Below are 24173 nucleotides of genomic sequence, written 5' to 3'. Positions count from 1 at the left end.
TTCTCTTTTAGATTATATTTGCTTATTTTCTAAAAAGTGTTATCTTTGTGTACTTCTTGTGTAATGTTTTACATTGCAACTTTTATGATCCATAAAATATTAATTGTGGTCACTCTGACTTTTCCCTGTGATGAAAGAGTCATTTTTATGCCTAATTATGATTGTTAATTAGTTGAAAAACAATGGTTAAGTAATCCTCCAAAAATAAATTCACAAGAAACATATCATAAACTCCCTATATGATCCAATATAAAGACGTCTCATTATCCTTTCTATTACACCATCTCATCTACAGTTGCAGGGAGGGGAAGCACCAAGAACCAAAATCTCTAATTCAAGATACCCATTTAGGAACTATTAATCCCTAACTCTTCCAGAAGTGATAGAAGGGAGCTGGAAGAGAGCATCTTCAGTATCTCCCTATAGGACTGAAGGAGGAAGATGGAGCTTGGCTTCATGTTTAGTGAGAACTTGATTCCCAAATTCTCGGACCCATTGAGTCAAAGGATAAATAGATCAGTGTAAGACTGGGGCCAGAGCTCTGAAAGTGATTCTTGTTTACCCCTCTCAGGACTTTGGAAGGTGTCAGGACAGGATATGTCTACTTTGAAATTTATGGAGATGAAGGGATTATATAGAATTTAGGACTCAGTTTTCTCATCCAGAGTCATGATCATTGTGACTCCTTAAAACTCTCCACATCTATTCTACAACCTGATGTGAAGAACTTTAGTAAAGCCTGAATGGAAACACTAAAGAACTTAACATGGAATAAAACTCATAATATAATATCAAAAAGTTATGGGCTGATGCCCCAAATGATAAATAATTAAAATACATGATCTATATCAAAAGGACTATAAATTCATGCATTTCTTGTGATTAACTATACCACTACTATGCATGAATACTAAAAGATATTTTTGAAAAAGAAAAATAACCTCTATTATAAAAAAGCTCTCTTCTCAGGACAAAAAAATTGGAAATTGAGGGGATATCCATAAATTGGGGAACAACTAAATAAATTGTAGTATGTGATTGTCATGAAATATTATTATTCTATGGGAAATGATGAGCAGGAGGCTCTCAGAAAAAAACAAACAAACTTGGAAAGCCCTTCATGAATGCAAGCAAAGTGAAATGTACTGTATACAAAGTAATAGCAATATTTTGGGATGACTAGCTATAAATGACTATTATTATCAGCAGTACAATGATCTACAACTACTTGAAAGGACTTATAATAAAAATCCTATCCATACCCAGAGAAGAAATTGAATAGTCTCTCTAAATACAGATTGAATCATCCTCTTTCCTCTCTCCATCCTTTCCTTCCTCTCATCTCTCCCTCTCTCTCTCCCCCCCTCTTTCTTTTAACTTTATTTTTTTTTATCAGGGTGGGAGATCTATATTTTCTTTAACAACATGACTTTTATGTAAATGCTTTATATAACTTCATATGTGTTTTCTTAATGGGGGCTGAGGGTCAGAAAGAGAGAGAATCTGGAACTCAAAAGTTTTTGTAAAAATGTAAAACATGTTTTAAATTTAAGTTGGAAAATATTAAATAAATAAATAAGGAAAGTCAAAATATTTTATAAAAATTTAAGTTATAGGCTGAAATAACCCTCGGATAAAATCTCAAAAGAAGAAAACACTGTAATCATTATAAGCAAACCCATTTAAAATTGATTCCCCAAAAGAAACACAGGGACTACTAAATAAATGTAAGAAAAGTTGAAATAAGTTAGAAAATGGAATTAAAGTTCTTGAGGAAAAAAAATTTGAAAAATAAAAACATCCTGGAAACAAAATATTATTTAAGAGTGAATAGTGAGTACACTTCAACAACAATACTGTATGAGGATGTATTCTGATGGAAGTGGAAATCTTCAACATAAAGAAGATCCAACTCACTTCCAGTTGATCAATGATGGACAGAGGTAGCTACACCCAGAGAAGAAACACTGGGAAGTGAATGTAAATTGTTAGCACTAATATCTGTCTGCCCAGGTTGCATGTACCTTCGGATTCTAATGTTTATTGTGCAACAAGAAAATGATATTCGCACACATGTATTGTACCTAGACTATATTGTAACACATGTAAAATGTATGGTATTGCCTGTCGTCGGGGGGAGGGAATAGAGAGAGGGGGGGTAATTAGGAAAAATGAATACAAGGGATAATATTATAAAATATATATATATATATATAAAAAAAAAGAGTGAATAGTGAAAGACCAGAACTTTCAAATTCAATGATCATAAATGATAAAAAAAAAAAGTCAAAGTACTCACAAAAAAAGAAAAAGGTATGAGAAATCTATTACCAAAAATAATTTCCCGAAGAGAAATAATGTAAGATTAATGGATACTTTGAAAACCATAATAAAATAAAAGCTTCAGATATCATTTATTGAAAAACCAGCAAATTAAAACATTCTGGACCTATTAGAATGAGAGAGCTGGGTGAAAATCGAATCCACAGATCACAACTTTAAAAAAAATTTAACAAACAAAAATGTGATAATCAAAATTTAAAATTTCATGTAAAAAGAAAAAAAAACCTTCAGTCAGTCTTAGAAAAGATCCTAAACCAAGGGATAACAGTCAGATTAACTCAAAATGATAAAGAGAAGAAAAGAAAGGAAAGCTTGGAATAATTGAAATAAAAACAAAGAATAATTTTCCCAGAAAAACTGAACAAAATCCTAAAGGGTACAATATAATTCCCAAGGCACTATCATAAGTTCTTTTAACTGCAAACTGTCTTTCTACCCAGAGATATAATCTGAAATGTTCTATGGAACTCATTGATTAATCTCAGCTGCAACAGATGTTTAATGACTGCCCCAAGAGAGTTGATGAAATACCCAAAACCCAATACTTCTCGTGGCCCCAGGGTAACTCATTTGTTACCTGGAAGTGAGAAGTGAGAGGGGAAATTAGCTTATTTTAGATTTGAAAGAATTATATTCAACATATTTTCAAGAACTGGAAACTTGAATAACATTATGATGCCATAATGTTCTACCTACCTCTATGTTAGACAATGAATATTTGAAGACAAATTTTTTAAACATAAGGAGTTGTGACATGCTACAAACGTTAGAAGGGATCAGAAAATATTTGAAATATTTAATCCATTTTCTTCTTTCTAGAAAAAAATCAAATAAGTGATTTAAATCTGATTAGCATCAATCTTTTTGTAGCAATTATGGTGTAATGGTCTCATTTTGCTTCATCCACGTTTGCAATTGTTCAGCTACATTTTTGTTATAAATTTAAAATATAGTTTTTTTACACATAGCATTAATGATATCATTTAGTATGAGAGGGATGCATTCTTTCTCTTTGCAATAGAATTCTTCTAGTGAAATATATCAACAAGAACATAATTTTATCATCAATCTATGAACTCTTGCAAGTTTCTACATCTTGTACAGACCCTATTTTTCAAAGTGTTACTTCTGAGTTGAAAAAAATAGCCCTCAATCAAATTTTATAATTCTGTTCAAGAAGAAGGATCTTTTCTATCAACAATTATGTTATTCCTTCTGTCCTGATTCCAATAATCCTGTCCCTTGTACATCCTGGGTTTCCTTCCATTATATAAAAAGTTTAAATCAATACATGGCTCATGATATGGCCTATGGATCATGTACCCAGAGAATGATGTAGTATAGCATTTTTTGCCTTTTTTTTTTTAAACTAATACACAGTCATTTTGCTACCACTTTTGTTAAGGCAGTTAAACAGTGCCAGGTAGGGATAAATAAAAGTCAACTCTCAATTATCTGTGAGTGGATTTTCTGTTTTAGAGAAAATGATCTTAAACTCACCTTGTCTTTCCAAAGTTGTGGAGACCAGAAGAAATAGGTGCCAATAAAGTGAGCATCTGGTTACTTTCCCCATCTCTTATTTAACTCTGGTATCTGACTTAAGTCTGAATTTGAAAACTAATTAACAGATGGCTACTAGTGGAGATACTGCTTGAGATAATCTGCACTAATATCAACTTTAATTAATATTAAAAATTAAGGAATGAGTCTGAATTTAAAACTTCAATCAAAGCATATAACTGCTCCCACCCATATTTTTGCCTCATGTGCATGTTTGTTTCTCTTTTACAAGTTATCTGTCAAATTTGTGTTTGAGGAATGTCATCATAGATTTCCCTAGTTAGATAGAAGTCGAAGATGTGCTGCATCAAACATTCTGACAGATTTACTGAAGAATTTTCAGACCTCCTCTGAAGTCTAAGGTGCTTCTGAACATCTAGTAAATGGCACCAGTATTGATTGCTTATCACTGAAAGGTTTTCATACCTTATTTGAACCCGTAAAATAATCAGAAAATGTTAAGGTGTCTTATTTCCTTGACCAAATGAGAGGGAAAAAGATGCCATTTTAATTACTAGAGAGTGATTCTTCTTGATAGGGGATAACACAAGAAAGTTGTTGTTGTTTAAACAAGCTGACATAAGTTTCCTCTCTCCGTTCTGTTATTCTATATGAATCTATATTCTATATGATTAAAATGGTTTTCTCTTTTAAAAAAAGAAGAAATTTAACTTAAATATGGATGATGGATGAGCTAGCCACATGGGGAAGATGTAGAATGATTTTTAAAATGTTTTGCCTGAAATGATTCCCGAAACACATTTTTGCTACATTTTTTTTTTCAAATAAAAGCATTTTCAGGGTAATTTAATCCATATGTTTCAACTTGACATACTTAAATTATCTATATTTTGTTCTATTAAAGCTACATATAATCTGAGATGATTTCAAACTTTTTTTTAGTTTTTCTATTTTATTTTCTGAATTGAAGCAAATAAGTTGCCAAGAGTAAACAAATCAAATACCAAACTGAGTTTTTGAAATGCTTAACCTATTATTTTTGATTGGGTTTTGAACCTGGCAGTACACATCACTACCTGCAGAGGAAAATGAAAACAATTTGAACACTGTATTCCCAGTTGGTTCATTGACATTTGCAATATGGTACAGACAGAATCAGCATGTTTGGCAGGTGAGTGATATTGTATGACCTCACTAAGTTAGTTTCCCCTAATCTGAATATTATGGTAGGGAGATATTTATGCACATCATGAAGTAAACAGAGAAAAAATATTCAATGTTTCAAAAGTGGGGATTGATTTAATATTGTATGCACCATAGGTGGAGTGGTTGAAAAATGAAGAGATAATTGATCCTGTTGAAGATCGGAATTTTTATATTACCATTGACCACAACCTGATTATAAAACAGGCTCGCCTCTCAGATACAGCAAATTACACATGTGTTGCCAAAAACATTGTCGCCAAGAGGAAAAGCACGACAGCAACTGTTATAGTCTATGGTAAGCTTTTTGCTCTTATTAAAATTGGGAGAGGTCCCAGTCAGTTTGGGGTAAGCTAAAAATTCTCATTAGCATCTTTGCTGTAATAAAATATCTCCACACATCCCTTTATCCACTCCTATAATCCCTCTCTCTTCACAATCCCCCTCCCTCCCCAATAAATGACATTGGAATGCTTCTCACATAATACTTCTTTAGAGTTACTCATGCTTGAGTTGGAATATCCCAATATGCTGTCAGTCAACATATACTCAGTTGCCTATGGTCTAGTTGTATGTCTGGTCTCAAAGTTTGGCCTTTGGGCTCACTAGGTTGTAGCATAACAGTGCTGAGAACAGAAATTAAGGTATTTAAAAATAGCACATGCATTTTCTGTGAACCTGAACCATTCTTGAAGATTTGAAGAAAAATAAAGCATCCTAATGCATTCTAATTTGGTCTCCTCAGATAAATTACAAATTTCTCAGAGAGCAGAGACCAAATGTTATACTTCTTTTGTATTCCCAACAGTGGTGTGTAAAGCAAATATTTAAATGCTTAGTGACTGATGTTAGAATGATTCAGTGTCCATGGGAAGGTGTCAGGGTGTTATGGAATTCATTGAGGAAGTCAGAAATAACTAAAGTTTAGAATAGCATTGTAAAGGAATTTTGTCTTACTGTTTTAGAGTATACCCCTAATTGAAATACTTCATTTCTTCAGGAATCTGTGATTTCATGGATGTGGGTACTCCTTCCACCAATGCAAATTATAATCCTTCTACAGCATAGTTAATGAAGTGCTGAGTTTGAAAGCCTAATTCATTCTATAGATGAATATATCAATGGATATTTTTTCTCTCATTACAAGACTAATCTATAGCTTTCCGATTTGGTAGGATCTGCTATGCTGGTGCTTTGCTGGCATAAGAACCCAGACTCTTGCTATAGAGGAAGCATCAAAGAAAGACTACAATAAAAGAACTGTCTCCTATCCTCATCTTCCTTTTAGGGACTGATAGCAATGATCATGAGTCAGGTTCATCATGTGATTATAATTTGATTGTTGCCTTGAAGTTAGATGGTGGCTTTCTAGTTGGCTTAGTCTATTTGAGACAGATAGTTCTATAAGATCTGAAGCCAAAAACCTTGACTTCACTAATTTTTTACAAACTATCTTTTTAATGGTAAGTCGTTGTAGTTGCATCCAAGTTTTCTTGGCAAAGATGCTGGAGAAGTTTACCATTTCCTCCTCAAGCTCATTTTACAGATGAGGAAACTGAGGCAAACAAGGTTATATGACTTGCTCAGGGACATAGAGCAAATAAATGTCAAAGGTCAGACTTCAGTTAGCAATGATGTGTCTTCCTGACTTCAGATTCAGCCTATCCAACTGCCCTCAGTAATAGAGACAGATTATGAAAAGAATTTTAAAAACCTGTGATGACTCCAGGCATTAGTTTGTTGGTCAGGTTAAGATTTATGTTTTATTGTAATTAATTGCTTTACTTAGAATACAGTGGAGATATTTCTTACTTGGTGTTTTTAGTAAACCAATATGGAAAGCAAATGTGAAAAGCAAAGAAGAAAAGAGGGCATGGTCACAACGTGTACAAATCATAAATAAATATGATAGTTGGACCTACATGTATTTCATCAGAGTTCAGTTAAATACAAGTTTTCTCTTCTAAATATAGTATTTATACAATACCCATAGATCTAGCATATATTGTACATACTCTATTCAAAAATGTTGCAAGCACAAGTGACTTAATGGTTTTTAAATTGTGAATTAGAATTCAGAATTTAGACAAAATTTAAATGCTAACTTGTTGAGATTTTTTAAACGGGAAATCTGACCTGAGGCTTATTAAGGGTGAAGGTAACATTTGAGTATTCTAGGATTTGGAAGCTTGAATTGGTTAAGTGGACTTGGGGAAAACTAGCTGATTCCTCTAAAAGCTATCAACATCCTACCCTATTTCTCTCTTTACCAAAATTGTCAGAAATAAAGAGAGAGAAGAGAGAGAGAGAGAGAGAGAGAGAGAGAGAGAGAGAGAGAGAGAGACAGACAGACAGACAGAGACAGAGAGAGAGACAGAGAGAGACAGAGACAGAGACAGAGAGAGAGACAGAGAGAGAGAGAGACAGAGAGAGAGAGAGAGAGAGAGAGAGAGAGAGAGAGAGAGAGAGAGAGAGAGAGAGAGAGAGAACTACAAAAAAAGTATTCGAAGAACAAGCATATAAAAGGTTTTCTCGCTATATGTCTGTTAAATGAATTTCTGGTACATTTGAGATTTATAAAATAATGAATGTAGGATATCTTCTATCCATTAACTACTAGGGACCATTCTTATAAATCACTAATAAATCTAGAAAGTACCACTAATTTTGAGAACCCACTTATCTAAGTAGCAAGATATTCAAAATTTTTCTAGAAGTCTTTAGAAACAGAGAGTACACAATAATTTGTACATTGATTTATCAAAATACAGATAAACATGGTAGACTTAGGTTACAAGCCTTCAGTTTTGATTTAATAAGTCGCTGATTCATTCAACCAGATAGCTTGGCCAAACCAGTTATTTTGGTTAAATTAACTGATATGACTAAATTGAATCAAAATCATTAATATATATGCACAGTTTGAAAGATAATAGTTTATCATTGAAATATGATGAGGTTTTTTTTTTTTCCATATTTTCTCCATAGTCTTTGCATAGTCATGGTAGGAGAACTGTTTCCATGACAACATTTTAAGAACAGCTCAGTGACTATAAATCATCTTCTTGTTTTGGAATAGAACAATAAACTAGGAGCTAGAACAACTATATTCTTATCCTATTAAGTATCTTGATACTTAATAAATATCACTTTGGAAAAGTTACTTAAATTAAATGGCACTAAGTTTCCTTATGACAGTGAATTGTCACCAAAGTGCACAGAACACTGGGTTTAGAGTCTGGAAGATAGAAATACAAATCTGATTCAGATGCTTACCTACTAGCTCTGTAAACCCTGGTGTTGAGGGATGAGGATACCCTAACAGCTCTGGGGGGTCTCTAGTATCTCAGGTTTTGCAAAAGAATTGTCAGTTCTAATCTCCAATCAAGGTTTTTGGCAAAATGGGTTTATTTCACTGAGAAACTATTTCTCTCAATGGGCCTCTTCCTGATTAGGAATATATCAAAGTTTGGGGTACAGAGTTTTGTTTTTTATTTAGCCTTCTGTGGTTTGGGCTAGAGAGCAATTAGGGCTAATTTCCAAATCAATAAGGGTGGCTATTGTTTTCCAGACCAAAATGATTCCCAGATCAATTGGAGGTGGGAGTTTTCCATAAGAATCAGGTAGGAGAGTGGGGAAGGGTGAGATTCAATCGGGGATCATTTTTAGGAATTTCCCCAGGCTAGGTGGCCCTCTCTCCACAAAGATCAGGAGGATAGAATCCTATTACATCACTAGCAAGTTATTTATTTTCTATCTGTCTCAGTTTCCTCCACTGTAAAACACAGAAAAATACTAGGATTGTTGTAAAGATCAAATGAGATAACATTTGTAAAGTGGGGCAGCTAGGTAGCACACTGAATAGAGCACTGGGCTTGGAATTGGGAAGACTCATCTTCATTAGTGCAGATCCAGCCTCAGAAACTTAAAATAGCTCTGTGACCACAAGTAAGTCACTTAATCCTGCTTGACTCAGTTCTTCATCCATAAAATGATTTGGAGGGTAAAATGTCAAGAAAAAAACAGGTGGAATCATGGAAAGTCAGACTGAACAACAGTGAACAAGATAAGATGAGATCTCTTAAGATGGTTGTGAAAGTTGAATAAGGCTTCATCTATTTCAGAGTTGGAATAGGCATGAAGGTCCTTGAGCATTGACTCAAGGGCAAATTCCCTTCTTGCTATCCTCCCATTAATGAGGGGAGCCCCAGAACTCTCTCTCTCTCTCAGACTTAGGGAGGAAAGCTTGGGAACTCCCTCAGAGTGGCTCTCCCCTTCGAGACCCACCCCAGGGAATCAAGATAAAATGGTTTCATTTCTGGTATCTAGGTGGGGCTAATTGAGTACTACTTAGCCAGAGCTAGAGATTCCAACCCCAATGAATTGGAAATTAACCCAGAGACACTCATTCAATTCCAAGATTTTCTGTTCTAATTCCAGCTCAAACTGCTCCCAGCCCCCATCAAGAGCAAACCCCAGCTTCTAACTGAGGCTTCAATTATACAAAGAGCCAACTTGGGGCTCAGTCCTTGCAGGGGCCCTAACATGTCATGCCATGCTATGCCAAGGAACTTCTCTCTCTCCCCTTGGCATAGCAGCAACCCTCTGCCCACTGAAATGATATTCTCTTTTAGTGTTACCCTCTCTTTATGTCTTTCTCACCTATTTCCCTAACAAGACTTTATACCTTTCTGTTGGGATTTCTCTGCTAGAAACTTTATATCTTTCTGCCAGGACCTTGCCACCAAGGAATTCAGTCTTTCTATTCATGCATAGCAAAGGCTGACTTCCCAATGTCAGTAACAAACTTCTTTTTACCAGTCTAGCTTTTCGGGTTTGTAAATTCCTTTTCAAAGGACCTCTGCACCGCCAGAAGGGGGTTCCCACAAGTCCCTGCTCTATACCAAATCCCAGGGGGACATAATCACAAACCTCTTCATTTGGTTCCCTGAACCCCGAACCTTCCACTAACCTCTTCATTTGACTCCCTGACTTGCCAGGAGCCCCAAACCTCATCATCATGACATCATTTTCTCCCTACTTCAAACAAATATGGACAACTATGTACTTATTAGCCAAGTTTAATTTCTTGGGTAGTTTCCGTGTTTAGAATGTTAACACCCTCAGCCAATGAGGATGATGGTCAGTGTTAGGAGGGGTATTTGTGTTAGGGACTATTTAAAGTGTCAAACCTGTCCCAAAGGGTACCTCCTCTTCCTCTTTCTGATTGCTTGCTCACGGGAAGGATGCCCTCTTCTTGCAAGAATGTACAATAAACTTTTGCTTTGCTCCTAGATATCTCTCCAGCTTTTTTATTAAATGGTTTCCACTGACCATTCTGAGCCACACAACAGCAATGACAAAATTTGTAAAGCACTTAGGACTGGGCACAAAGTAGGTGCTTAATAAATCTTCTTAATAAAAACTCTGATTGGTAATAATTAACAAGAGAATGATTATTATAATGAGAAATTAGGCTATATTCCAATGAAGGTGTTGGAAATATGTGACATGTATCACATTCTCAAGCAACTTACAAATTTCTTAATCACCTGCTGACAAAAGGGAGAATCTACATTTTCCCAGACCTGTCCGAGTAAACACAATGAGCAGTAATCTTCCCAATAGCCCAAACTTAGAATTTCTTTTACTGACTTTGAGAAAGATTTGCCACACTGATTGATTTCTGGATGAGGAAGTAGAAAAGGAAAACAAACAAACAAACAAACAAATCTTGGTTGTGATTCAGTAGTTAGTCATTAATAAAAGAGGGAAATAGTCATTTTTTTCATTGGTATTTGACTAGATGATCTCTCAGTATCCATCCAAAATTAAAACTATCTAGACTACTTTAGAACTAGGTTTACAGTTAGAAGAGGTGTGTATAATGCAGTATTTGTTATTTCCCTTGCTTTAGTGAATGGTGGCTGGTCTACTTGGACTGAATGGTCTGTATGTAACAGTCGATGTGGAAGAGGTTATCAGAAACGTACAAGAACCTGCACCAACCCAGCACCACTCAATGGCGGTGCCTTTTGTGAAGGACAAAGTGTTCAGAAAATATCTTGTACAACATTGTGTCCAGGTTGGTAAATAAAATGTCTATATTTTCCTATCTCTTTTCTAGGCCTTTGGTAATAGTAAGCTTGGGTTCAGGTTTAGCTACTGTGTGTTTCGGAGTTGGAAGGGAGAGGGATTGGCATAAAAGTCACCTAAATATTGACTATTCAAAGATACTCATAATAACTAATCTAAATTTGTGAAATAATATGTAAAAACAATCCTTCCAAATAATTCTTACCTTTGTGATGATTCCAGCATTTGATAAAAAGAATATTCAGTTGTCACACAAATATGCAAAATTGTTTGCAAACAGCAAATCCAAAAATCAGTTAATCTTTCTACAATATTCCACAAAGCTTAAGCCAAGATGAAGTTTCTGTAATAAAAAGTTTTGAGCAGTATTGAAAGCTGAAAATGTTAAGAACAAAAGTCCTTGGTCCCCAAAAACTATGAAAATAAATCATAACATAAATTTAGAAAATGATTTGGAAGGAATCATGCATAAATGTAATGTCAACTTCTAGGAGAGACGACTAGAAATTTGGGACATAAATTAAAGAAAGAGAAAAAGATTTGTGACAATTGGATAATGAATTTTGCAAATGCCAAATAGCCTATTTTTAATTAACTATATGTATGAAATGTTTAGTTTATAGATAATCCGCAGCAATGTCTAATCCCAAGATTGCTTCTTTTCCATTTAGCTCATTTCTAAGCTATCTCCTTGTGTTCAAGGAATGAAAACAACATTTAATTTTTAACCTAAACCAAACACAACTAAGAAGCATGCATACTTTGAATTGAGTATGCATGTAATTCATGCCAAAGCAAAAACTTAAATGATCTTAGAATAATTCAAACCCCTACAGTACTACATTAATGTGAATAAATTGAAAATTAATCATACAGCCAACTCAATTATTTAGAAGTAGATTATCCAGTTTGTGCATTAAACAGGCACCTAGCTTCCCTTTCTAATTTATTTTACATTTCTCTTGTTAATTTCACTGCTAGGCAGGACCTCTTCCTTTCAGGTGTCACTTATAAATGGGAGAGTCACTAAAACCAGCATTTATCACTTTTGTGGATTCCTGAGTCTCTAAGCGATCATACTCCCCACTGTAATGCCAGAGAAACTGAGGCAAGATAGAGATTAGAGAGTATTTAACAATTTATCAAATGGGAGAGATTTATTGGGATCAAATGGTTGGTCCCAGGAATGAATGAGACTATTGTCTCCAAGAATCCAGCAAACAATGTGAGTTCTCAATATACACAGACACAGGGGGTAGACTGAGGCAAGGACAGAGTCAGGGGTACTGAGAGCAGAAAACGGGAGAGCCTCCGGAGATGAGGATGACATAATGGGGAGAGGCATCTTGATAGATGGTATTTGATATTCTGATAGCTTGGGATGGGGAGAGGCATTCTGATATTCTAAAACAAAGATCTTTTATCCTTATCAAAATTCTGATAAAGAGGGAGAGGAAGTTTTGCAGAACTGACCTTAGAGCTGATAATTATAAACTGAACTGAGTCAGGACAATAAAAAAGAACTGTGGCATAACAGCGCAATGAACCATGTGGCTCTTTGTTGTATAATAACCCCATTCATTTGTAACTAGACTCTTTCGATTACACAGTACATTGTTTTTCATATGCTGTCCTGTACAAGTTAAGAAAAAACCTGTTGTTTTCATAAGACTTATTGTAATGCTAGAGAAACTGAGGCAAGATAAAGGGTAATGTTTTTAAGATTTTATTTGAGAGGGAGAGATTGTGCTGGGGGCATTTTGCCCCAAGGGCTGATATCTCAAAGCATCCATCAGGGAATATGAGTCTCCCTTGAAATATATATATATATATATATATATATATATATATATATATATATATATATATATATATATATATATATATATATATATATATATATATATATACATGTGGCTCTAAGTGACCGGGGTAGACTAAGGCAGGGGTGGAGTCCGAGCACTGAACGAACCATCAATCTGGTTCTGACAAGGTGGTGAGTAGGATCATAAATTCTGATAAATTAGGATTAAGAACAATGGCAGAGCTCCTTATCCAGATTAAACTTTTTACAGTTTATAATATTAGAGTAGCCAGCCTTAAATTCTAATGATTAGGAGGAAGGGGTGGTGTTGCAACCAGGGGGATTGAGGCAGAACAGTTAAGGAAAACTGAGGCAGGACAATTAGGGAAACTGAAGCAGAATAGTTCAGGGAAACTGCTACAAGACAATAATAAGGGAACTGTGGCATAACATTATGACATTGCAAGGGTTGTTAATTTTTTGCTTATCTGTGGTTTGTGTTAAGTCTAGGCTAATATAGTACTGAAAACAACTCATTTTTATAGTCCTTTAAGCACTGTAGCACTTAAAGCACTTTTGGAGCACAAGGGGTTTCATAACAACCTTGCAATGTCATAAGAGTCTTATAAAAACACCAGTCTTCAAAAGATATATAGTGCCTTAAAGTTTGGCAAAGTTTATGTACATTGTCTCACTGGTGCCTCACAACAACTCTTCAAACCAGAATTATCAACAGCATTTTACATATAAAGACTAGCATTAAGTGAATTACCCATTAAATATGAACCTATTCCTTCCTGATTTCCCCCAAATATGAGTACTACCACTCCCATTTTGCAAATAAAGGAAACAAATATCACCATAGCCAGCCACTGTACTGTGCTGTCTTTCAGCTTCTTGTACTTCGTATATAATTATTGTTGGTAATTTCCAACTATTTTGAATGACTCCATCAGTCAGTAAGCACTTAAATATCTACTATGTTCCAGCCACTGTACTAAGTCCTAGACATACAAATATAAAAGGGATGTAGGGCCTAGCTTTAAAGAGTTTATAAACTAATAGAGGGATAGCAATACATATGAGGAAGTGGTGGCCAGAGTTTGGCAGAGGTAGTCATAGGGAATGTGAATGGAGCTTTAGGGGCAGTAGAAAGACAAACTTTGTCAAAAAGGGAGGCTAAATGCAGACCAAAACGTGTTGTCCTGATGGTTATATAGATGGGAGGTGAAGCCTGGTCTCTGGGACAGATATATTAATTGAATTTAATAGCATGTTATAGTTTAAAAAAAAAAAAAACCCTAGCTATAGAATTGGAGAACCTGGATTCAAATCCCACTGCTGACACTTCCTACTTATATGATTTTGACAAAGTTATCTACTTTTAGGGCTTCAATTTCCTCAACTATAAAATAAGGAGGTTGAACCAGATGGCCTCTGAGGTCCCTTTCAGAACCTATGGTCTGAATACTCGACTCCTTGAGTGACTTACTGTCTCTTGGGATAGAGGTGGATTTTATATAGCAAGACAGAGAGGAAATGGAAAAATTCTGAGTGCCTTCTTGACTTCCCTGGGGACAGTTTTGCCAAATGCCTAAAAAGAAGAAAGGGATCTTGAAAGAATTGCCACAATATTTTAAATTATGCTCTTACCATACTAAGACAAAAAGTACATATTATACTAAATGGATCAAAAAATAACCCACAAAAAATGGAAGGGCAAATAAGAGGTATGTGTGAAGTAATTTTAAGAGAAAAAGACCACAAGCACTTGGGAAATCAGAAAAGGTCTTCAGTAGGAGGTACTACTTGAGATGGTCTGTAAAGGAAGTTAAAAATGACTCTTAGTTAAAAGAGATCTTTGTAAACTTTCCAGATGTGACAGACTACATGTGCAGTGGCACAGAGAGAACATGTAAGATTTTCTACAGAGAGCAGCCAATGAACAGAGAAGCCAATGAAAGATTGAATTCAAAGGGACTAATACCTACAGTCAAATGCCCTAGATATATTGATAAGGAAACTGAGGCTTTGGTTCAAATCTGATGGAAAAGTAGCCTTAGGGCTTTTATTTCAACAAGCAGGTATTGATGTGTCAATCATTGTACTATAGACTAGATACCCAAAGACAAAGTAAAACGAAACAAAACTATTCCTGTTTTCAAGGAGCATCCATTATACTAGAGGAAGGGGTAACAGGTGTAGCAAGGGGGTAAACCCATAAACTCAAAATTTACAAAAAGTAAGTAAAAATTATTTGAGATTGATTAGACAAATAAAATCTTGGTTCTATCCCTACTTTATTTGAGCTTTAGTTTTTTTGTTTTTTGGGGTTTTTTTTTTTTTTTTTGTTTTTTTTTTTTTTTTTTTTTAGTAAAATAAGGGGTTTAGACTCTTAAGGTCTTATCCATTTCTATAGCCTATTAGCAATGTTTAATCTGGCCTTTAGAATAAGTATGTTACTGTAGCTGTTTTGTTTGTTAGCTAGGTTTTTATGTCATAAGTAACCAAAAAAAGATCTCATTCTCAACTTTTTATTTGTACTTTTTGTTTTTGTTTGATTTCTATGCTATAAGTAACCACAAAATCTTGCTCTCAACTTTTTGTTTGCATGTGGGAAATATAAGCTAAACTCTAAATCAGTTTATGACTTTTTGTAGTTTTATGTATATAAGTACCTTGAAAATATCAATATCTGGACTTATTTTCATTGAAGTTGCTAGCAAGCCTATCACAAGACAGAAGAAATTCTAAAGGACTGAGCCTGAGAAATCAATATAGCTTCAGTTCTTAGGACAAAATTATGATTTCTCCATAATAAGGCTTACTGGAAGGAAGACAGGTGAAATGGGGAATCAGATATAAAGGATGTCAGACACTTTATCACTAGGGAAAAGAAGCATGAAAAAGGCCCTTGGGGAACATGATCAAAGTATATCTTCCTTCTGATTAGCAGAGAAGACAAAGACATGCTCAAATTCAAGATACTTCTACATTTCCCTGAGTGAAGCTATTTTTATCTTTGTTTTTGTACTTGTGTGGGTGTGCTAGTGGATGGCCGATGGACAGCATGGAGCAAATGGTCAACCTGTGGAACAGAGTGTACACATTGGCGCAGGAGAGAGTGCTCAGCACCAGCCCCCAAGAATGGAGGCAAGGACTGCGAGGGGCTCGTTTTGCAATCCAAGAACTGCACAGATGGGCTCTGTATGCAGAGTGAGTACAGGGAGGAAATAGCAAGAAGGGAGAGAGGATTGAGGTTTAATATTTGGAGTGCTTTAAGGCAAATAACAGAATTTGAGAATTCTTTGAACCCAAAATAGGGGAGAAGATCAATAGCATAATAACATCCTATCTCATATACCCATCAGAAGCCACCTATATGTCCTGAATTAAAATGTAGCCTCATTATGGTAGATAGCAAAGGAATAACCCTAAGAAGGCCCATTACTGATTAAGGATGTACTTGTTTATGTCACAAAGGTACCTCTGATTTTTTTCTGATTACAGGGTAATATGTGAGTCAGAGCTAGTTCTAAAAGAATGTAACTTTCTTCAAGGATCAATCAGTTATATAAGGTAGGGAGATAGGGATGGAGTCTAGACCTGGTATATTATTGATAGAGAGAACTCCTCCAAGGGACACCCTTTCTCCAGAGCAGATCAATAACTTCTCTGAAACCTAGAGTCTTAAAGGCTCTCCTGGACCTCTGAGAAAGTGACAGAGCCAATACCAGAGGTAAGCTCTCATGCAAGATTTTCCTAGGTACAAGGCCTGCTTTCTGTCCATTATACCCATCCTTTTTCTCTTTTATAGAAATGTATTTTATATATTTTGTATCTAATAATAATGATTATGATATACATTCATATCCATGCATACACATATGTATATATATATACATATACATATATATGTATACAAAAATAATAACCAAAGAAAACATTTAAATATAAAAACCCAATAGATATATGTGATGAGTTGGCATGATATTCAAGGAGAAAAAGGAATGTTTGTGTTTGGTTTTGCATCTGTATACTATTTCTCCTATGTATAGTTTATATACATATATAAAATCAGAATTTACATATAAACATGGAAGTGTATAGGTATAGGTATATTTAATATATATTTAGTATATTATTATTAATTAGTATATTTAATATCATTGATGAGTTAGCTCCAAAATTCAGTGTAATTTAATCAAATAAATGGAGTGATATTCCAAATGCATGGAGATTCAAAGGGGAAAAAAAACTGAAGAAAAGTAAAATAACATTTTAACAACACTTTCAGATTGTTGAAATTATGAATAGAAAATCTCAGCATGAGCTTGATAAAGAAAATTATGCCTGTTCAGAATTTTTAATTATGAAAAATACAGGAAAGGGAATGAGCTCCTTACCATCATTGAGAGGCTGTTTGACCTCTTTAACTCTTCACCTTTGCCCTCTCCCTGTATAACTGGTGAATTTTCTGCCATTTATCATCATTCTGGATGCTAAGAATTAAAATCTGAACTCAGGCTGATGAAAATGACTCAATCAAAACAGGCTGCTGTCTTCTCATCTTAGACACTGTCATCCAAAGAGTGAAATTTTTCATACTAATTATTCATTTCCTAAGTTATAAAGACTATAGAAATAATTTGCAATTGTTCCCCCTCCAGGCAGAAAACCATCCAAAGAATTAATGTTTGGTTCTTGAGAATTTAAAGCAAAACTGATTTTATTCTACACTGTGTGTATGAACTCCACTTATGTGCCCTTCAGATGCTTTATCCAAAAGACCTTTAAAAAACAAATTCACTGAAAAAAAAAAAAACAAAAAAAAAACAACTACTTCTTCTATTTTGAGTGCATGATAAAATCTCAATGGGGACTTTCTTTTTTTTAAGTTGATTGTATATTGCATTATTTTGAAATATTACTGCTGAGTATGGATTCTTATCTTAATAAATGGAAAATATTACTGTAGATTTTATTCAAATGTATAACTAGAAATGATTAGATGAAAATACCATTATTTATATTATTACCCTTCTAACCAGAGGTAGAATGATCCTCCTCCAGATGTGAGCTTCGAGATAAAGGTTTTAATGATATGTTTTATTTTTGTTATATCCTGTGATATTTATAAATATAGTTTCATATCCCCTTGTTGCTGAATAGAATGGCATGAATTGTTGTGATACTTTCTGCTTCTGCTCTCTTTTTTATTTCCCATTTAATGATCTGAATAAAATTTAAATCTCATTCTTTTTCCTCAGATTCCAAACTTATCTACCTTTCAAGTAGCCTATATTTTTTATTATTCCTCCTCTCCTCCCTGCAAAAAATAATTACAACAAATACATTATAGCTGAGATAGTTCTAGTTCATGAGATAAAATGCTTCTGGCTTTTAGTTTTACTTTTAGTGTATGCTGACATAAAATGACTTAATGATTGTGAGATGGTCTAGAACTGATCACTTAAAGGAATTCCTATAAATTTTCCCTTGTGACTAAAAAATTTTCAGAAACTATGAGACAGACTTATGTTTTTAAATAAGGAGGTTAAAATCAGGGTTGGGGAAAAAGTTCTTGATAGATTTGAAATATCATGGAATTTAAATTTCATTCTTCTGCTTAAATTATTTGCTTCAGAGGCTTTGATTTTCTAGATTAACATACATTGTACTTTTTTAAAATTTTAAAGTAGGAGGGAAAGAAAATGTATTTTCTTAACATCATATTTTTCAGTAATTTATCTTTCATCATCCCTTCATTACTCTAGTTAATTTGTCATGTTCTTGATAAGGACATTCCCTTCCCTAAGGAATATAATAACCTGTTCTTGCTTCTCGTTTTTTATTATTTTTTCAGCCCCTTTCATTAATGTCCCTATCCCCAAATCATGATCACAAACCCCACTCCAATCCTACCTATAAAAAGCCCCATTCAGTGCACTGGAGTCCTTTCTCCAAGTGTTTCAGCATTCCTTAGGTATCAGAGTCAAATTCAGGATATATGTCCTCATTTTTATTATTTTTTTCCTATTCCCACTCTTTTAAATGTCAAAATTAGATGCATTTTCCTTAAATATCTGAACCATACCATTATGAGACACTGATGTTAGCTCTATATTATCCCATTTAGCAATCAGCACACCTCCTTTTCCAACAGATATAGTGTACTCTTTTTTGAATGGATATCTAAATATCTTGATTCATTAAAGATTATAATGTTTCAATACTCCAGATCTTCAGGATAACCAGGAAAATATTGATAGTTTAATTATGAGACTAGCTTAGATTATCTTTGATCTGGAGGAAATACATCTTGTTTTAGGACCCTGATTAAACATCTTCCACATATGGACCCTAATCCCCCAAATTCCTTTTCAGGCTTCTTGTCTTTGTATAAAGTATTATTGAAATCCTGTTTTTTTCTGCATTCAAAAGTGACTTTTAACTACTTTGAAATAGATTGCATTTTTGAGAGATAAAGATACCAGCATTATGGCACATAGCATCTCAGTATTTGGTGCGCCATGTCACCAGTGACATTTTACTCATTTTGTCAAGATGGTCCTCGACTTTGTTCCATGTGTCTTGCTTGATGTCTGTTAGCCCAGGGAGTGAGCTCCTTCCAATTTATATGTAAACACTAAAACAATTTTTGTGAAGTTAGTTTAAGAATCTAGATCAGTATTTTGCAGTTTCCATGTAATCTTTCAGAATGATCAGATTTTTAAAAGATCCAAAAAAGTTAATATTGTAATATTTGCAATATTGCAATAATAATTACAATATTGTAGTGCAAGTATTTGAGTTTTATAGACCTGTTGTCACTGTTAAAACCATTTTAAAAGTCCTACTTTCCCTTTCAGGTCACTTTTAATAATTTAGATCATATCCAAGTCAGTTATACATTTAACTCATCTCTGAATAAAAATCTAATGGCCTGAAAAAGGATTGCTTTATACATATCTAGAAACTAGTGCTATTTAATTAGAATGAATTATCAAGGAAAAATTAGAGACCAGTAAAGATATTTAATGTCCTGGAAAGAAATTGTACTTTTTTTATTCCTTTGCTTTTTAAAGCACATTGTGTTTTTTTTAAGTAGACATTAAACATAATATAGATTCCATATATGCTAATGTTCACAAGGATGGCTGAACATCAGAGTGTTGTCATCCTTAGATCTAAATTTTAATCTTAAATCTGCCCTTAACTAGCAGTGTGCTCTTAGACAAGTCATTCCCTCCATTTCCTGTAAGATTTGGGAATTGGACTAGAGAATTATAGAATGCCATAATATAAAGTATCTGAAAGGATAGGTAATCCCATTTGTCTTTTATAGAACATCCTTGTTCCTTGAATCCTCCAGTTATAAGAAACCTTCTTCTTCCTAATACAGTATAATAGTTTCAGTCAACAATCATCATAGTAACATAATCTCAGTTTTCTGGGTTTTGCTGATACACATTTAAAGGGAGAATAAATACATAAACAAACTCTATATATGCCCAAGTGTTAAAAGGTACAGTAAAGCCTACAATCCTAGTACTTTATGATCAAAAAAGCATAGGTCTGTGGGACAACAAAAGCAAAGGATTGATGAAGGGAGACTCTGACTGGTGCACTAGTACCAAGCAAATGATAAAATCTAGAAAGGAAGATATTCATATCCTCTGTGGGGAATTTAAAATACCAGAAATGCAAAGGTTCCGAAAGTATGAATAAGATAGAATTTACATTGGTACAGTGAATTCTCACATATGCATATTTGTCATTTACCTCAGTTTCCTCATGTATAAAGGGAACTTAAGAAGGAAATGGCAAACCACTCCAGAATCTTTGCCAACAAAACCTCAAATGGGATCACAAAGAGTTGGACATAACTGAACAATAGTGTCTGCTTTCAATTTCCATCTAAGTTGTGTTACTTGTAATTACAAAACGATTTTATTATAAAGGAGAAATCTGACAAATTGGAATTTTCCAAAATAGATCTTTCAGAATTGCGTCTGCATTAGTGAACTTTCTGCTTTGAAATATTTGAATTAATTCAGCAAATTCCCATGAATTAAAGAAAGAACAAAGTCTCTGATTTTTTTTTCTTAAAGGGGGAGTGGCTCTTTTTATGTGCATATTGTGTGCACATCACCCCAGCATTACCATTTTACTTATATTTTTCACATAATTCTTACTTGATTTGTTACTATGGAGTTATGATAATCTATGGTAAACATTTAATGAGGGACTAAATATTATTTGCTTACTTTGGCTAAAGAATTAATCATTGAAATTCCAACTTGCTACTTTGAATCCCTAGTGACATAGTGTTTGGCACATAGTAAGACATTAATAAGTGCTTGTGGACTAAACCTGCTAATGATATAGCTTCTCTATCTTCAACTAGGTTGGTGAACAGAAAGAGGATATAAAGTATTGTTAAGGATGGAGTTAGCCTTTTTAATATGGTGAAATCTGCCAGAGTCCAAACTTCTCTTGAAAATTCAGGATGACCTTTGGGCCACAATAAGGCACTGGGTAACATCATTATATTCTTCTCAAGACTACAGTTCTTAAACTATTGAATTCTGCATGAAAATTTAAGTACAATTTTTTCTCACTTTATTTTTTTGGAAATATTGCTGATTTTGCATGCTTTCAGGAATATAGTTTATATATTTCTTCCCTTTTCTGTGCTTGGAGGAAGAACTGGAAAGAGATTGAATTTGGAACTCAAAAAAAGTGCTTAATGAATGTTAAAAAATAAAAATATTTTTAAAATTAAAAAAATAAGAGTTCTTTAAAAACAAGTATTACCAGCATTATACAGTGAACAATATGCTTATTATCTACATTCTAATATCAACCATAGGTTACTTTAGTGAAAGGAAGGGATTAATTTAATAATTACATCTGTGTGGGTAATGTTTTGTTGGGTAAATATGTATTCTGTACATGAACCACTACTGAACATATTAATCCATATTCTCTGATGCAACAAAAATATTTTGATTTTTTCCTGTAAAATTTTTTTCTTTGCTTTTGAAATCAGGGATGCCACAAAGAAATGATAGTCTTGGGTAACCAGACAAGCATGTATGGAACCCCCTAAGCAGATTAATATGTGACCAAGTTCTCTCACTAGGAATTTATTATATCAGTGGAATTAAAAGTCTTATCCCAGTTTCCCTAAATCTGTCAGACACTGGGAATTCAAAGACAAAAATGAAAAAACTCCTGCCTTCTGGGTGTGTACATAACACAATGGGGATGCAACATATTCATATATAGTATTATGTGATATTGCAGTGATAATAGTTAGCATTTTATAATACTTTGAGATTTGAAAAGCACTTTTACACATGCTATTTCATCTGAGATATATACATAAAACAAATATGCATAATTTATTGAACTTAAATAAAATCACAAAGTCATTTTAGAATGAAAATTCCAAAGTGCTTACGAGGAAACACTATCAGTTAAGAAAAATCAGGAAAAGCTTTTTGAAGGAGTTGATATTTGAGGGTAGGAGCTCTACTAGGTAGAGGTGAAAAATGAAAGTCTTTGGGGCTAATGGAGTCAGGAAATGGATTTTTTTTTAATAAGGAACATTGTCTGTCTGGAGGTGAAGTACATGAGTGGGAAAATAAATGTATAATTTTCATGGAAAAAATAGGCCAAAGTCAGATACTAAAAGGCTTTAAATGCCAAACAAAAAAATTTAGCCCTGTGCTGTTTAACGTTTTTTATCAGTAACATGGATAAAAATCTAGAAGGCATGCTTATCAAATTTGCAGATCACTCAATGCTAGGAAGGAGAGCTAACACCTTCTAATGATAGAATCAGAAATCAAAGAGGCCTTGACAGGCTAGAACACTGGGCCAAATCAAATAAGATGAAATTCAATAGGGATAAATGTCAAGTCATACATTTGAACATTAGATTTTCTCTATTTGGCTTCAGAAACAGACATGGGATCAGTGATTGGAAGGTACAAAGGGGAAAATTTAGACTTGACATCAGGAAAAGCTTCCATCCAGAAGTGGAATGGGCTGCCTTCAAAAGCAGGAGGCACACTATCATCAGTGACCTCCAAGCTCTGGCTAGTCTAGTCAAAAGCAAATATTAGCTATTTTGTGGAATGATTTGGGGATAAGGAGAAATTTGATAGACTAAAGTCTGAGATATTTTTCCCTAAAATGATGATTCTCTACCTGTGTCAGACAGAAAAGTAGTGCTTTATATATAAAAATACCTGAAGAGGACATAGTGGATATTTTCTCAATAGAGGTTACTCAAATCACCCTGGATGGGCAGATATGGCTGATTTGCAATCTGTACTAAGGAGCAATTGTCCATGCTGAAGCAACATGGATCCATCAAGTACTAAAACACCTTCAAACTACTTGCTATATGCAGGCTGAAACAAAACAATATAGAGTAGTAATTTCTAATGAAAAGATCAACCATTCCTTTTAGATAAAGAGAGAATTCAATATATTAGGTTGTAGCATACTTGTTACAAAGTGGAATTTTCTTTTTACCCCATGTATTTGAAATCAGTTCTGTATGGCCTCTACATTTTCCCTGTTTATTTTGATGCAAAGGTACCCTCATATCAAAATAATTTGTGGACTCAAAAGGATACTTTTTACCATCTCCATAATATCCAGGATTTCTCAGCTGTTCAATGGAGGCTCATATGCCATAAGCTCTGCATTGATCCAATGCTTTCAGCAGAGGTGAACTAGGTTGACTTGCCATCTGGGGAGAGCAATAATTCTCATAAGTGGCCTTGAGAGGTATCCTTGGGTTTCATTTATCTTTTTATTCACATCCTCCTACTCCCACCATCTGGCCCAGGAAATTGATGGCTGGCAGTGGTTTATTAAATATCTGTTAAACCTTACCATCAACTTCTTAAGAATACATATTGAAATCAAGTTTTAGGTTCTTAGATATGTGACCTGCAATAATTCTAATTTGATAGAGATTTTTCAGATTTTTGTGGAATTCAGGTGAATACTTCATTGTTTCCCTTAATGTGTGAAAACGGGCGCTTGCCAATGTGAAAAATAGGAATCAAACTAAGATGATGGCTGAATAGAGGACTTTGTTCAAATTTTAAAAGTGTTACTACTATAAGGTATTTGTTAGCACTCTACTGCTATAGAAAAGGGAGGAGATAAGCCTAAATCA

The 24173-nt window shown here is 34.2% G+C and overlaps 1 protein-coding gene across 3 annotated transcripts in view; it reads left to right on the top strand.

Moving 5' to 3' along the window:
- The window catches only part of UNC5C (unc-5 netrin receptor C), a 400598-nt gene that overhangs the window by 292792 nt on the left and 83633 nt on the right, over positions 1–24173 (top strand). For all 3 annotated transcript variants that reach the window (XM_074275498.1, XM_074275500.1, XM_074275497.1), the window contains 3 exons: positions 5185–5365; positions 10985–11152; positions 16019–16183. In XM_074275498.1, the coding sequence (XP_074131599.1) occupies positions 5185–5365; positions 10985–11152; positions 16019–16183 (514 nt within the window). The remainder of the gene's footprint in view (positions 1–5184; positions 5366–10984; positions 11153–16018; positions 16184–24173) is intronic.

This window comes from Sminthopsis crassicaudata, chromosome 6 (genome assembly GCF_048593235.1).
Source record: "Sminthopsis crassicaudata isolate SCR6 chromosome 6, ASM4859323v1, whole genome shotgun sequence".
Classification (NCBI taxonomy): Eukaryota; Metazoa; Chordata; class Mammalia; order Dasyuromorphia; family Dasyuridae; genus Sminthopsis; species Sminthopsis crassicaudata.
This window is presented reverse-complemented; position numbering and strand designations above follow the sequence as displayed.